The sequence below is a fragment of the Vidua chalybeata genome, chromosome 3 (genome assembly GCF_026979565.1).
Source record: "Vidua chalybeata isolate OUT-0048 chromosome 3, bVidCha1 merged haplotype, whole genome shotgun sequence".
In the NCBI taxonomy this organism is placed as follows: domain Eukaryota; kingdom Metazoa; phylum Chordata; class Aves; order Passeriformes; family Viduidae; genus Vidua; species Vidua chalybeata.
In genome coordinates, this window is record NC_071532.1 from 78152053 (window position 1) to 78168280 (window position 16228).

General features: G+C 40.7%; 1 protein-coding gene across 3 annotated transcripts; it reads left to right on the forward strand.

The window, feature by feature from the left end:
- Positions 1 to 1080: 1080 nt before the first annotated feature.
- Positions 1081 to 13980, forward strand: GJB7 (gap junction protein beta 7). 3 transcript variants are annotated; one of them, XM_053937050.1, is made up of 3 exons: positions 1081 to 1153; positions 7349 to 7405; positions 12759 to 13980. In XM_053937050.1, exon 3 carries the CDS (start codon positions 12777 to 12779, stop codon positions 13578 to 13580), a length of 804 nt encoding a protein of 267 aa, XP_053793025.1. In that variant the 5' UTR covers positions 1081 to 1153; positions 7349 to 7405; positions 12759 to 12776; the 3' UTR covers positions 13581 to 13980. The 3 variants fall into 3 exon arrangements, 2 of the variants coding, with proteins under 2 accessions (XP_053793025.1, XP_053793026.1); XM_053937051.1 differs by lacking the exon at positions 1081 to 1153 and adding an exon at positions 5573 to 5652; XR_008429726.1 differs by lacking the exons at positions 1081 to 1153; positions 12759 to 13980 and adding an exon at positions 7517 to 7868 and having other exon boundaries at positions 6812 to 7405.
- Positions 13981 to 16228: the final 2248 nt, after the last annotated feature.

Here is a 16228-nt window from a genome sequence, read left to right on the forward strand (position 1 = left end):
TACTGTAATATAGGAGATGCTGCATACGGCTTCCAAACAATTTTTTTTCCCCCACATTTTGGAAACCAAAAGAATTACATCAACAGAGAGAAAGTGCACTCACTTATTGGCTGATGTGCCCCTTCCCAGCAGTTACACCACCCATGCAGATAAAACTTCTGATCCAAAGTCAGCCAGGGTCATGACAGTTTTTTCCAGATTTTGGTAGGATGGGTTTATGCCAGAACAGATTTGCAATATATTGGTGGCAAGGACTGTTAGGTTGCTGCTTGTTCTCTAGCACTTCCCATCTTATAAAGGACAGGCATCACTGATAGGGGAAGATCCTACACTGTACAAAAAACACCACTGGCTGAAGAGAATATACTCTCCATATGAAGAGCTGCAGGAAAAGGCTTTGTGTGTAAAAAGAGAAGCAGAGAGGGATGTAGAAACGGGCTTAGGCTTTGATGTGAATGCTGGTACTTGGCATATGTTAAGCATGTGCCAAGTAACCCGATTAACTGTGCAGTGATGAAAGGCTTGGACTGCTTGCTGTTTCTAGTTTTGCTTTATGACTGTGGGAAAGTGTTGTATGTTATCTTTAATGTGAATATTATGTTGCTATCATCCGACCCAAACGGATGTTAAAACATTCAATCCATTAAGGCTTATGAAGTTGTTTGGTCTATTTTATAGGACAGGCTCTATAAAAGTGTAGAATAGTAAACATCTGTGGCATTTCTGAGTCACCCATCCTCTTAATATCTGAGTCTCTCTCCTGAAAAGAAATCACACAAAACCCCCTTCCTTTTCTAAACCTGAGCCTGTTACTGAGATTTATTTTCCTTTCAACTAAATTCCTTTGGGATTCTGCATTCAGTATTGTGCTTTGTGCCCCAGCCATTCACAGCCTAACAGCAATTTCTGCTTTTCTTGAGACTCGCATGCCCTTATCATTTGAGCTGCAGAAGAGCCTCTGTAGAGAACAGAGCAAAGCCGGTGCTGTGCCCTGCAGACATGGTTAGCATGTGACAACCAGCCTGGCACGGTCTGGGGAGCAGCACCGTGCCTCCTGCCCTTGCTGACTGACCTCACAGCTCCTGCTTATTTCAAGTACTGCACAAGAACAGAGCTTCACATTGTCTTCAGAATAAAGACAGGGTGCCTCAAGGTACTGATAAGCTTATCCTTGCTTTAGAGACATAGTTACAGAGCTGTTGTGGGCAGAATAAAAATCTTTTTGCAGCTACACTGGCACTTCAGCACTGGTACGACTTGTTGTGAGAGGGGCAACTACCATCACATGTTTGTTAGAGTTTTGATACATGAATGTGAAATTCACCTTTTAAAATTATTTTTAAATGTTTTTGGCACCATGAGTTTCACAACATTTTAATTGGAGTTGAAAACTGGGACTTTTTTTTTTTTTGTTTTGTGCTGAACAAATCTGGGGGAGAAGAAAAAGCAAAAATTAGTAATTAGAAGTATTTTTTTCCTCCTTGCTCAAAGCTAATGATGAGAGTAATCATTGTTGCACTGAGGCATGTGAAACAGTATGGCCATATTAAGGACATAAATGCATAAGAAACAAACAGACCAGTTAGAAAGGGGTGGCATTGAGGGTATTGAGGGTTTTCTGTGTGGTTGTTGCTCTGCTCGTGTCAGTCTCAAGAGTCCTTATGCTGATTTTCAGCAGCTTTTGCTCCTTTGTGTTGTTCCCATTGAAAGAAAGCTGTTTTCAGACAGCAGCATGCGCTGTTTGGGACCCTACCACTGACAATCCAAAACAGTTTTAAGGCAATATGCATTTTAAAACCAGGACTCTTCCATGTTTCATAACATAGTGTGTATGTCTTCTATAATATTTGTTAGCCAGCTGTGTCTCTGTGAGACAAAACAAATCATCCAGCCGTGCTTTCCAGCAAAGATTAAAGCAGTTGTTATTCTTCAAACACTGATCAAGCTTATAAATATTTTTCAATTGAATTCAGTATGGAAGGAAAAAAGCACTTTATTTGGTTCTACTTTCATTTTGAGTGGGTAAATTGGTTCTGACTGGGAACAGAATATAAAAACTCAAAGCATCCCCTCTAGAAAGAAAAAAGTGATTTCTACTACAAAAGAAGAGCAAAGAAACATGTGTAGCACTGAATTTTCTCACTACAACAATATATAGCCAGATACCTTAGTGTGATTTAAAGACAAATTTGAGCTAAGACTGCACCTCCAAAAAGGAAGGGCAAGGGGAGACCTTTTTTCACTTGTAATTGCTCTGGACTTCTTTGCATACAATGTCATAATTGCTCAGCCTTGCAGTATGCCAATTTTGTTCCCTGGTCCATTGCCAGAAAAGAAAAAAGAATACAGTTTGTTTTTCAGTTGGATGAGCAATACAGTCTAATGTAAGCAGGGCAATGCAGCTGGGAAGGCAGTTGGAAGTGGAGGCACAGACCAGGACTAACCTCTGCCTCTGACATCAGGACTCCCAGTCAGTTTAAGGTCTGAGAATTTTAAATCCTTTCTAATGTAGGCACCCTTTCTAATCTCAGGCAGGGAACACAGCTCCTAAGAAGACTACAGAGGGTAGAAATTTTACCATTTCAACAGAACAATCTCTGCTGTAAGGGAATCTGACACACAGTATTCTGAAACTCTTCAGATTTTCTGCACCTTACAGTTGTCTTTCAATATATAAATACCACCACATAGAAGAATAGAATCATTAAGGTTAGAAAAGACCTCCAGATCATTGACCCTGAGAGGAGCTCAGCTGGTTAGAACGTGGTGCTGATAACATAGAAGTTGTGGCTTCAATCCCTGTATGGGCCAATTACTTAAGAGTTGGACTTGATGATCCTTGTGGTCCTTTCTGGTTTCTGTGATATGTGAATTCAATGTTTGACTGAACACTGCCATGCCAATTAAACCATAGCACTAAGTGCCATGTCCAGTCATTTCTTTAATACTTCCAGGGATGGAAGTGTTGATTGTTGAACCTTATAAAATTGGCCTTATTGGCCAGCTTGCCCAGATTCCTCTGCAGATCCTCCCTGCCCTCAAGTGGAAGGCCTCAACCCAACTTAATGTCATCCACAACCTTACTGAGGGTGCATTCTATCCCCTTGTTCAAATCATTAATGAAGAGGTTAAGCAGGGCTGGCCCCGATACTGATCCCTGTGGGACACCATTAGTGACTGGATGCCAAATGGATGCAGCACCATTCACCACCATTCTCTGGACCTGGCTGCTCAGCCACTTTTAAACCTGGAGAGGAGTGTGCCTGTCCAAGCCATGGGCTGCCAGCTTTTCCAGGAGAATGCCCTGGGAAATGGTTTCAAAAGCTATGCTGAAGGTCAGATAGGCAACATCCACAGCCTTTCCCTCATCCACTGTGTGGGTCATAAAAGGAAATGAAGTTGGTCAGGTTGAACCTGTCTTCCCTACCCCCAGGCTGGCTGGGTCTAATCCCCTGGTTGTCCTGTACATGCTACATGATGGCATTCAAAATGTTCTGTTCCATTACCTTCTCCAGCACTGAGATCAAGCTGATTGGCCTGTAGTTTCCTGGATCCCCCTTCTAACTGTTCTTGTAGATGAGTCACACTGGCCAACCTCCATCTCACTGAGACCTCCCTAATTAGCCAGGGCTCGTGATAAATGATGGAGAGGGCCTTGGCAAGCTCTTCAGCTCCCTCACTACCTTTGGATAAATTCCATCTGGTCCCACAGACTTGTGAGCCAAATGGCTCAGCAGTCCACCAGCTACTTCCTCTTGGAGTGCAGGGGGTCTACTCTGCTCCCTGTCCCTGACTACTAGCTCAGGGGGCTGGTTGCCCTAAGGATCATTGGTCTTTCTGTTGAAGACTGAAGCAAAGGCATCAAGTACTACAGCCTTTTCCTCATCTTTGGTTATAGTGTTCCCCTCCACAACCAATAAGAGATGGATATTCTTTTTGGCCCTTCTTATGTTGTTAATGTATTTATAAAACCACTTTTTATTATCTTTCACAGCAGTGGCCAAATCAAATTCTAGATGAGCTTTTGCCTTTCTTATTTCACTCTTCATGACCTAATGACATTCTTGTGCACTACCTGAGTTTCCTGCCCCTTCTTCCAAAGGTCATAAACTCTGTTTTGCCTTGAGTAAAAGCTTCCTATTCAGTCAGGCTAGTTTTTTTCCACACCTGCTCATCTTCCAGCACATGGCAATGGCCTGCTCCTGTACCTTTAAGATTTCTTTCTTAAAGTATGTCCAGCCTTCATGGATCCCTTTGTTTTTAAGGGCTGTTTCCCAAGGGACTCTGTGAACAAGTGTCCTGAACAGACTGAAGTCCGTGCTCTGGAAATCCAAAGTAGAAGCTTTGCTGATCTCCCTTCCTTACTTCACCAAGGATCAGAAATTATTATTTTGTGGTTGCTGTGCCCAAGATGGCCATGGACTACCACACCTCCCACCAGCCCTTCTCTGTCAGCAAGCAGCAGGTCTAGCAGAGCACTGCCCCAGCAGGCTCCCTTCCCAGCTGTGTCAGGGAGTTACCTTCCACACACTCAGAACTTCCTAGATTGCCTGCTCTCCACCATGGTGAGCTGCCAGCAGATATCTGGGAAGCTTTGCATTACCTGCAGTCCAGCTCCAAGCTCTGGCATCTTCAGTGCCTCTGAAGGCATCAGCTTCTCTGGGGAGAGAGAGTACCAAGGTGTAGGTTCTGGCACATGTGTAAGTCTCTGTGATTGCTTCCTCTCTATAGAACTACTAAACATTCACATGTAATTCCCACATAAAAGCCACAGTAAGTTTGAGCTAATTAAATTATACTATGAATAAATTATAGTGTGAATAATTCATTTAAGAGGCAAGGAGTTCAGTCTTTCTGCCTATTTTGTAATGTTACTCAGCAGCTTTCTGCCTATTTTGTAATGTTACTCAGCAGAACAGCCACATCCCAGGTAAAATTGCCACCAAAGCCCTGATATGGGATGCATAAGGCAGGACATAAACACTTATTCCATTGCTTAGTTATTGAAAATAAGGTTATAGGCTTCCTGCTGGGGAGTAATTCAGCTGCATAGGCCAGTATGGGAACTGATTAGCATGTGCAGTAAACAAAATACATTTCAATAACAAAATCCAGGCTTCACTTGCTTGGGAAAACCACTGTATGTTAAAATTCTAAGAGAAAGGCTTTTCTGAGTATTTGTGTAATGTATTGTTGGGACTCACGTGTGCCTGAAAGAATATGTGTGTTTTGTGGACAGCTGACTTGCCCAGGAGAACACAAAATGCAAATCTGATGTAAAATGTCAAAGGGCAAAAGGTGTGAGTTAAGGCTCACAGCACATGTCTTCAGGCTGTGCTACTGTGAAAACACAGAGTGCAGCATCTGAGCTGATGCCAATGAGTGCTCAAAAGATGAAAATAAATCCTACATCTTCAAATAAATGCCAGTTTCCTCATATCTTTCTGATGATACAAGATGTTTTATGGTTCTGGTTTGAGCAGTGTGCCAGCAGAGAGGATCAGGTTGCACTAATTTAGTTTGTATTACCTAGGAGATAAGCAGTTCCCATTTTCCAAACATAAAACAGTAACTCCCTTTCTCAGAAATGAACTGTTGATTCTTAATTCCACTAGAGAGCTGGGATTCAGCTGTAATCATTCACTGAGACAGGTAAGTTAGATTTTCTTGTTATAAAATACAGTTTCATTGAATGAGAAATTGATTTTCTAATATTAAATAGGATTGATAGTAGCCTCATGCAAGTGTCCCATCAGCCAACATAAACCATGGACATAATCCTGTTTGTTGCATTATTGCAGGACTTCATAATATTACAGACTTATAATCTCTGTGATGTGGTCAGTGACAATTTCATGTCCAAGTGGAAATCTTTTGACTTTGTCAATTCCTTGTATTATTTTACAAGTTGACTAAAGTGTGAGAATAGCAACAGTAGCCTGAATGGAGCAATAATATTTATTAATATTGAAGATCATTTGCTGTGGAGGGAGATTTTTGTTTACATCAGGAGAGCATGGTAGAGATAGGTTATCTGTTTGGCACAAAGGTGATGAGAGATGAAGTTGTAGTCATAAAATTGAGATAGGGTTATCATCACTTTAAAAGAATTAAGTAATTTCGGCTACTTCTGAGCTTAATTTTTTAAAAAAACATCATTAACAAAGTAACAAAGAAAACAGTGAACTGTTTCTGCCCTCTCAAAACCCATTCATTGCTGCAGAGAAGAGACCACAGCAATTAGCAGCTGGCAAAGCATCACACTCAGCAGCTGCTGGTTTTTTAAGTGATGCTTGTGGTTTCCCTGAACACAAAACAAGATGGGATTTTGCCATAGTTTAGGAGTTGTATTTTCAGGAAAGTGAATGTTTGGCAACTAAGATCCTGAAGCACAGGGAAAAAAGGAGTTTTACCCCAAGCTACTGCAGAAACCCATGTGGAAGTCAGATGTAAAAGCCAAATCAACCAGCTCCAGCATTGTGCTAAATGACCAGCTAAGCCCTCTTCCATCTAGTGTTTCCTTCTCCTTCCTGTAGTTGGTTGACAAATAAGGATCTAGGCTAATGTCTTTACATACCACATATCTATTTTAAGCCCTATTTGTTTCTGCTTTTAATATCACAGCAGTTAGAAGTTTATCTTCCAGTGGACCAAAGAGCTTTTTTCTTGCTCCAAGGAGTTAAAAGTAAAAAAAGGCATGGAACAGTGAGAGGTTAGAATCAGCAAGCTAAGTCAGGTGAAAGCAAGTGGCTGGGCTATGAAAAGACCATGGTTCTTTTCTTAGCTCTGCCTCTGCTGTGCTGAGTGATGCTGGATAAACCACATCTGCCCCTTGACAGCACGTTTTCTCTGTCTAGATTGACAGTGTTTGTAGGAGAGGATGCCCTTTCTCATTACATGTTAATGAAGGGTTCAATTCAATGAATTTCATTCTAAAGTGTCTATAGTGTCTACTTTTTGTCTGCGCATGAGAAGAGCATGCTATTGCCAGGTTACCTCTGCCATTTGAGGGCCTCTCCTTCCTCTGGAAGCACCTGAAGGATGAACTAGGTGGGAAAATTTTGGCTCACATCAGCCTTAGAGCCATGGGCTTTGCTGCACTACCAACGACTAGCAGTGGTCATGGCAGAGGTGAACAGCTTGGCCAGGACACAGACCCGGGAGGGCTGTGTTTGCTCATGGGTTTTCAGGCTCTACCTGGCTTGTTTTTTGCAGAGCCTTAAAAGACAAGTGTCACTACTACATTAATGTTATAGCTTTACTTATTTTATAAAAAGAGGTGAGTTGTCTGAAGAAGGCAAAGTTAATTTTTATGTCTTCTGTTTTCTCTTGCTGACTCTCTCATAAGGACGTGGAGATCACCGAGGCACTCTCACCATTTAACAAGAAGCAAAGTCATTGCAAGGTTAGTGACTTGTAGCAAGAGTTTTTCAGCTCCTATTGCAGATATGCAATAGTTTGCACAGCTTGGTAATGTGACTCTGAATCAAGTGATACTGTTCCTTGGTGTTCCCAGGAGGTTTCCTGATCCCTCCTCTTCTCTAGCAGAGCAATAGAATAGATGCAGCATGCTGAGGGGACTAGTGGAGCAGCCATCAACTTAAGAAGAGACTGAACTGCCAGGAACAGTTTCTGCACAGCTAAGCCTTTTCAGGGCCAGAGAGCAAAGCAAATCAGTGTTGCTCGGCGTGTGGACATCACACCTCTGGTAGTCAGTAAGGAAGCAGTAGGCAGTCCATGAAACAGACTCAGCAACCAGAAAATGGATGCATTGCCTACTTATATCAACAAATAGAAAAGATGAGGGCAAAATGCAGTTACTAAATGAACACCTGGAGATAAGCTTCATTATTTGTTTGGCTGTTTATGGAAACCATTGTGCCAGTACTTGTTTTTTCTTTTCCTCATAACACTGGGAGGATCCTCGGTGTTTGGGAAAAAAAAGAAAAAAAAAAAGGCTGTGATGATGTTTTGATTAAAGTGTAAAAAATAAAGGAGAGAATGGACTTAAAGATTGTTACCAGCTCTGCTTTTTTATGGTCCTGTATCCTCTGTGGATTCTACTTCTGCTCTCTTCTTTATCATTTTTTGTCACTATTTATGGTTCTCTTTCTTCCTGTTATTAATAAATAAATAAAGATAAGTTGTAGGTGAAGCAAACACTCTCCAGCAATGTTTAGATCAGAAAAAGGAGCTCTTCCATCTCTCAAACTGTGAGGATAATTTAGCTTGCTTGTATTAGAATTGATAGATCAACTGTTCAGAGGCTTGTGTTCTTTCTCTTATTTCTCACTATTCCATCTCCATTTCCCAATCTACTGTGCCTTCTTTCTGTAATTTGCCAGCTCTTTGAGCTCCAAGTTGTCTGCCCTTTGTGCCTCTAACACTTAGGATGCTTCCCCACTTCCTCTCCAGTTATTCAGTTTGTTCTTGCATTTTCTTACTTTCCTGTCACTGTCTTCTGCCTGCCATTTTCCTCCACACAAAAATACCTTTTCTGCTTTTAAAATAATTAAATTAGCAGAGCTGATTGAAATCTAGGTGAAGTAATTCTCTGAGCACTGTGCTTTTCAATGGATGCATTACTCAATGCACATTAGCCAACCTCTTGTAGGCGTCAGTGAATGACAGAAATTAATATTTGATGAATATATTCCACAACAATGGCATTATTCAATCACTTTACTCAATAAAGTACATTCAGCACACTCACAAGTTAATGGTGCATTCAGGTTACTCTGTTTGCTCAGCAGAACACGTGCCCAACCCCAAGAGGGAAAATCAAGTCACTGATACATGTGAGGGAAACAGGGTGGAAGCCTCTTCTGGTCATTTGTGCCTTTCATGAGCAGGACAAAGTGTATGTGTATGTTGATGGGGGTGTTTAAATCCCATATAGGGAATAAAGGATGTATGTGATGAGAAAGAGAGATTATGTGCTCTATTTCCTAACTGGCAGATCTTGTTTTCATGCTTATCACTCTCACTTCAGCTAGAAATGAGGAAAACAAATCAACATATTTCCAATCTGCAGTTTTGATCAAACTGCAGTGTGCATGTGTTTGTTGAGCAGAGGGTTGAAGTAAATCTAACCACAAATCCCTGCTTTTCACTTCTTGCTCCATTTAATGTTTCCTTGACTACTTGGTGCAAATAACCTGTCTTCTACTGTTTAAGACTCTCTAATGCCTCCTTGGTAGTTTCCAGTAGAGACCAAGTCTCTTTTGTGGTCTTTATGTCCACAGTGCCAAAGAGATCCCACTTTAATGCTTTTGTAACTTTTTTTAAACTTTGAGTAATTTCATTTTTAGCTTCAGCATTGGACATTACCCTGACACAAATTGATGTCATCTACATTTCCCACAATCTACTCAATTTTTTTAGCTAGCTTCTCTTTGTGACTCCCTTTGTTTCTTTCTGCACAAAATGAACCTTCTCCAGATTCTAAGGCTGAAATCTCTCCTTGGCTGCAAGGATTTGGATCACACTTTTCCTCTCTTGTCCTTAGATTAGCCAGAATATAATTTTGCTAAAGCATCATGTCCTGACACTACTCAGCATCTGCTGCCATGTGTGCTGCCACTTCTTTAAGTGTTACAAAATACCACTGCCATATTTTTCCTACTGCCCAGCTATGTGCTCACTAGATGATTTTTCTTTTTTGTTGTCTGAATCCTCACCTTCCTCTGAATTTCATACAGCCCACTTAATGTCTCTTCTCTAGCCTGAGCTAACTTGACCCCTCATCAGTCTTGTGCCTGTGCTGTCCCATAAATCATTTTTCTCTTGTTTACCTGTTGAGTAACTCCTTGTCTTTGAAGTCTGTTTTATTTTTTCCATTCTATATGTTCTTTGCAATGCTTCAGTGATTTAATTGTATCTTCAAAGGATGCAAAAGCATTAGTTAACATCCACATCTATAGCAACAGTGGTCATAAAGCAAACAACCTTTCCAAAGCACACTTGCAGCTCCTTTGAACAGGGGAGCTATGCTAGTTACAAACAATACTACAAAAGAGGTTCTGTGGCCCTTTAGGTTTGAAGCTGAAGGTTGTTTTCTACAGCCATTTCTCATTATCAAATTAAGGCCGCAACTGGAAAAAAAATAACCAAAGTTCTGCAGACCTCTGGCTACAGAAGCACTGTGGGCCACAAGACCTACCCTGCAGTCCTTCAATAAATTTCAGTTTCTCTTCAACAGAGCACACAGGCCAGGAACCACTTTCAGTTCTGTGGAATCCCTGATGCCTCATTACTAAACATCTAGGTAACAGAATGTGTTACTCTCTTTCAAATTAGCTTTGCAGGAATTTCATCCATCCAATCTGCTGTCTGGTTAGAATTTGTCCCTTGCTCAGGATCTGCTGACTTTAGTCAAATTCTTGATCCCTGTTGTCTTTGGTCAGGACTTCTTATTCTCCTTTACATTGTTCTTGTCAATGTGGGATTGGCAAAGAAAGTGTAAAGTTGTTATTTTCCAATCCTTCTTGCTGCTCAGTTAAGGAAGTAGTAGCTCAGCTTTGGGAAAAAGAGACCTTGAGGTAAATTTCTCAATCTATATTTAGGTATAACCATGGCCTGATTTCCACCAGTGTTGGTTCCCACTGATTTTTGTGCCTTGCTGGTGACCCAGCATGTCTTTCGTTTCTGTTCACCAGGAGGCTCAGAACTGGTGTAACTCCAACCATGGACTGATAGGTGAAATCAGACTTTTTACATTAAAAAGGGATGGTGCACTTATAGTGGCCATCAGCAAAAGCCTCCTTGCACTTGTTTTCCATGGAATAACAAAATTTATATTTCTCTCCAACAGTCCTTGTGCACATCTTAAAGCCTTAGAAGAGGTCTCTTGAGGTTTTCCTTCAAATCCCCAGAGCTCAGCTAATCCACAAGATACACATGAACGTGCTAACACTGCTCAGTGAATGCTTTGTTTCCTTGCCTGTGATTTATTACATAGTGGTGTGTTCATGTTTGCTCTTCAGCTCCTTTGAGACTGTTGTGACTGTGTGTTGCTTATTTAGAAAGCATCAAAGCCCTGAAGCCCGTGTCTTCAAAAGTTTGATTTAAACTTCTGCTTGAACTCTGTTTGCAGACGTGGAAGACAGAAATAGCTCTATAATGAAAAAGTAACCACGTTGCCAAACATATTTAAAAGCATAGGAGCATATGTCTGAAAGGAGATAAACTGGTATTTCCCTGTTATCTTTTTTATCTGCAGCATAAAGGAGTAGCTTGGTAACCATTCTTGGCAGTATAAATCAGGAATATATTAATTTCTGCAGCTGTCCTTCAGCTCCTCAAGCTAGTGCTCAGCTCTAATGGTAGCAATGCAGGAATATCCAAATAACCTTGCTTCCCAGTGGAAGCCTGACCTTAGGCAGAGGTCATGAAGGGCTGAAGAACTGAGGGACAGCAAAAGAAGCACTGAGCTTTCCATCTGTGTTGAGCCTTACAGAATCACAGAATCATTTAGGTCAAAAAAGACCTCCAAGATCGAGTCCAACCTTTGACCAGTGTTCCACCTCATCAACTAGACCATGGCACTAAATGCCCCATCCAATCATTTCTAGAACACCTTGAAGTGATGGTGACCCCACCATCGCCCTGCACCGCCCATTCCAATGCCTGAATACCTTTTCCATGAAGCTTTGTGATGCTCTGGCCTGATTACTCCTCAAACTTGCAAGCAGATGACCTTGTTCATTCCATCAGCAGTACCTGCAGCTACAGCAGTGTCAGTGGGATTTGCATGCCACTGCAGCCACAGAGGGGTACATTTCTCTCCTGCTAGGCAAAGCTTGCAGGAACAGAAGATGGGATGAGGACATTAAATGACATAAGACACAGAAACTTCTGATTTCCCTTCTCACCTCATGTCTCCCAGCCATTCTGTGTGCTGGGAATACGTCCACTTTTTGCTCTTACAGAACAAAGCAGCCTGATACCCCCAAAGATCCAGTCAGACCTGGAGATGGGGCCAGGTGCAAAGGTGACTGTATATTCTTGGTGGATACATCAGGTCTTCTTTTGACTGTGATAAGTCTCACTGCCAGTGGCTCCTTAGGCAGCTTTTCCAAAAGAAGTATTCTAGAGTTAGGACAGGGGAAGACTTGTGCAGATAAAAAACTGTAACACACACACACACAACATATGCACACATATTTTGGAATAATGATAAGAAATACAACAAATAAAATCCAGTGAAGCAGGAAAATATTTAAAATATTGCACAAGTTTACCCAAAAGTTAGACCACAGACAAAAAGCAATCGATTTGCATTTTTGTAGTCAGCTTAGTATGGGATGCTTGGCTCCTATGCATAAATTTGAAAGTGAAATCTAGCTTGACTGTGTGTAGTATTTGCATAACTGACAGGGCTAAGTTGAGTGTAATTCAGTTGTAGTGTTGGCCTGAACTTGCCAGAGAAAGCCCTGACAGTCAGGAGACCCTCAGGGAGAGCAGGCACATTTCTTACAAAGGACAGCTTAACAGAATGATTAGACTTCAGCCTAATTGACAAAATGTATTTAAAGAGCAAATAAATTTTGTTAAATAGCCTCAGAATGTATCAGAATTATTAAATTATCAGAAATAAGAACAGCTTGTTCTTATTTAAATGCTCAATAATATTACTTCTAAATGCTTAATAATTTTAAATTGTTTCAGCTACTGGTTATATTTTGTGTTGAATGAATGTCTCATTTGTCTTCACCCAAGAGGATGCATCTCTCTGACCTTGTGTTTCTTTGATACAGCATTTCCTTCTTTCCTTGATGAGAAAAATGAGCTGGGTGTTCCTATGTGATCTGCTGAGTGGAGTGAATAAATACTCAACAGGAATTGGAAGAATTTGGGTAGCTGTTGTGTTCCTGTTCCGCTTACTGGTTTATGTTGCTGCTGCAGAAAACATCTGGAAACATGAACATGATGAATTTGAGTGCAATATCAAGCAGCCTGGTTGTGAAAATGTCTGCTTTGACCATTTTTTCCCCGTCTCTCACATCAGACTTTGGGCTCTGCAATTAATCATGGTCTCCACCCCTTCACTCTTGGTTGTCTTTCATGTTGCTTACAGAGAGAACAGAGAGAAACACCACAACCAGAAACTTTACAAAAATCCAGGAAAGACAGATGGTGGATTGCTGTGCACTTACCTTATCAGCCTCATTTTAAAAACAGGACTTGAAATATTTTTTCTTGTTCTGTTCTATAAATTGTACAACGGATTCAAAATACCACGCCTTGTGAAATGTAACATAAAACCATGTCCCAATACTGTAGACTGTTATATTTCCAAACCCACAGAGAAGATGATTTTCCTCTATTTTCTGGTGGCAACTTCATGCCTATGCATCGTATTAAATGTAAGTGAACTGAGTTATCTGGTGTTCAAATACTCCATACAATGTTATCTGAAGAGACACGTGAAGAATGAGCAAGGCTCAAAAAGCAATTGCTGTGAATCAGAACTCATCAGGCACAACAGAGCAGCAGCTGCAGGACGACTCCACAACAGCTCATCATCTTTGCCTCTGAATATGCAAGATGAACATGAAAAACATTCCCCGCTGACTTGAAAGAAGGCTGGAGATCACCCTCCCATAGCACAAGCTGGTTTTGACAAATTGCTTTTCCAATCAGTGCTTTGCAGAACTATCCTTTGAAAGGACAGTTACATAGGAAGTGCTGTTTCTCTGTTAGTTCCCCATTACTTGAGCTGATAAATTCGGTTACATTATGTATGTCGAACATAGAATCACTGAGACCTTTTCATGTTCAAATAAGAAATGCAAAAGTTCTGAGAATTCCATGAAGCTTTAATATAAACACAGATGCTTATGATAAATCATGCTGAAACAATTGCTCAAACAGTTGTGTACTGAATATTACACAGAATTGCTTTGGTACAAGCAAAAATAGGCTTTTTATTTGCAGAGATAGGAAGAACCTGGGATTGATTAAGATGAACAGCAAGGGGTGTACAGGATTTGTCAGGTGGGTGGATCAGACCTGGTAACTGCTGAAATGGCAATGGGAAAGTGCTGGCATAGAGTGATTGCTGTGCCTTGAGGTGAGCTGGATACTCATGAGTCCGTTCCATTGTACTATAAAACATCCCAAAAAAAATAAAAAAACAAGAAGAGGTAGACACATCTAGTTTAGCCCATGTGATAAAGACAGATTTGGTTATTTAGCTGTTTGTGGAACACCTCCAGGAATTATTTGTGCCCTTAAAGCTGTTAGAGTGTTAATCATCAAAAAGCATCCTTTAAGAAAGGCACTTGCTCAAACTTGTGCAAGCAGCACGTACCAGGGTATAGAGTTAACTCCTGGTCACCTGCACCAAGCAGCTCCCATGTCATTAGACTCCTCTTCTGCTCTGTGGTAGTGGCATTTAAGTGAACAGATCATTCCCTCTTCCCTAGGATCTGAATAGAGAAATGCAGACCACACAATTCAGCAGAACAGTAGCCAGTAGTCCCTAGTATTAATTAGCCCACAATCTGGTCCCTTTAGTAAGGCTGAAAATATGCTACTCCTTCAGTAAATTTCTCTGCTGCAGAAGAACACATGAAATCTAAAAATATGAAAAGCCTCCAGCAGAAACAAAGTGAAAAAGAATCACCTGTTCCCTCCCCCAAATTTCAAAGTATCTCATAAACACCACACACCTCTGCTTTTTGTTATCTGTGTTGTTTGGGCTAACAGGAAAGGGACAGAAGTCAGCTAAGACATGTCTTCTGCTGTTGAATCTAGGCTTCTAAGACAATGGAAAGCAGTGCCTTAAAAAACTTCCTTTGGGGTAGTGCTCTCTTTCTGTTGCTGGAATGAAAGACCTTTGGACATACATCTGGTACTGAGCCTGATCAAAATGCACTGTTTAGAGAAAAACACCAGCTGAAGTGGAGCTGCCAGAATGGTGAACTAATTTTATTGTTTGTGTCAAGGAGGAAGAAACAGTGGCAAAAGCAGGTTAACTATTTTTTTTCTCTGAGGCACCCTCTGGCCCGTGGCTTTGGTTACAAAGCATTACATTTAATGAGTGGCAGTTACAGAGCAAAACTTAGCAACTAATGAACAAGCTATGAACTTTTGATGGTGATTTTCAGGGAAGGGTTTGTTGTTGTTGTTTGGTTTTTTTCCCCCTAAAATAAACCTACTTTTATAAAATATGGGAAGACATTTGGTGCTGCTGAAATTAGCAGCAACAACAGTCCCTCAGATACCAGCTTGCCAACTTGTGGCCAGTTAAGTTTTAAATCTTGACTGATGCTGAATCAGTGCTTATATAGAGACAGGGCGTTTTATACAAATCAGAACATTTTCTGTTAAACCTCTACATACACAGAAGGTGGCCCATGACAGAAATGCAGTTAGAAAGTCTTTTGCAGCTCCTGGACAAAACCCATCAAAAATTCCGAAGTGAAACCGCCCGTGAACCCTGTGAAACTGCAACTGCCGCAGCTTAAGTAACTGAGAACAAACCCCAAAATTTTCTTGGCCCGTCTGGACCCTCATGCATCATTTTATTAACACAAGGGCAACACTGTCAAAGAAAAAAATGTTTCTGAAATATCTGGGTTTTCATAACTGCAGACAGATATTTAAGAGCACATTAATGAAAAAATATTTATTCATTGTTTTTAAGGTAAGGTTTATTTGATAGAAAATGAAGAGAAGCAAATAGAAAATGAAAAGAAGCAAACACAGTTTAGCCAGTACAGGTTTCTGATAAAATTAGTGCATTAGCAGCACTCTAATAAAAAAGTTGATTAAGTCAGGGCTTGAAGGGTTTTAGAGATCCCCTAAAGCTCTGTGGCTGGTCAGAGATTACCACTTAGACCAAAAATTTTCCCATCAAACAAGAACTCTAATTCTTTGGAATGGATATTCAAAGTTTTATTTTTAATTCTATCTTCCAACAGCCAAGAAATTGTAAATAAACTCCAAAATCAATGTTTCGAGTCTTGGAGGATACTTCAGACTTGACAAAGCCAGTACCTTACATGAGAAATATTTTGAAAGATTATTATGGACAAACTCCACATAACCCAACTCACTCACAGCAAACTGCCAAGTAGCCTTCACATCATGTGCTGCAAAATTTGAGTGTTTGACATGGCTACTAATGAAAAGGAAATGAGCATCACTTAACCTGAGAGAACAGAAACCAATTCATCTGCTTTCTGAACCCTTGCTCTTGGCAACCATTTGGTCTTTTACT

Coding starts and splice junctions, on each gene's coding strand:
- GJB7 (XM_053937050.1), top strand. CDS start 12,777: ATGAGAAAAATGAGCTGGGTGTTCCTATGTGATCTGCTGAGTGGAGTG.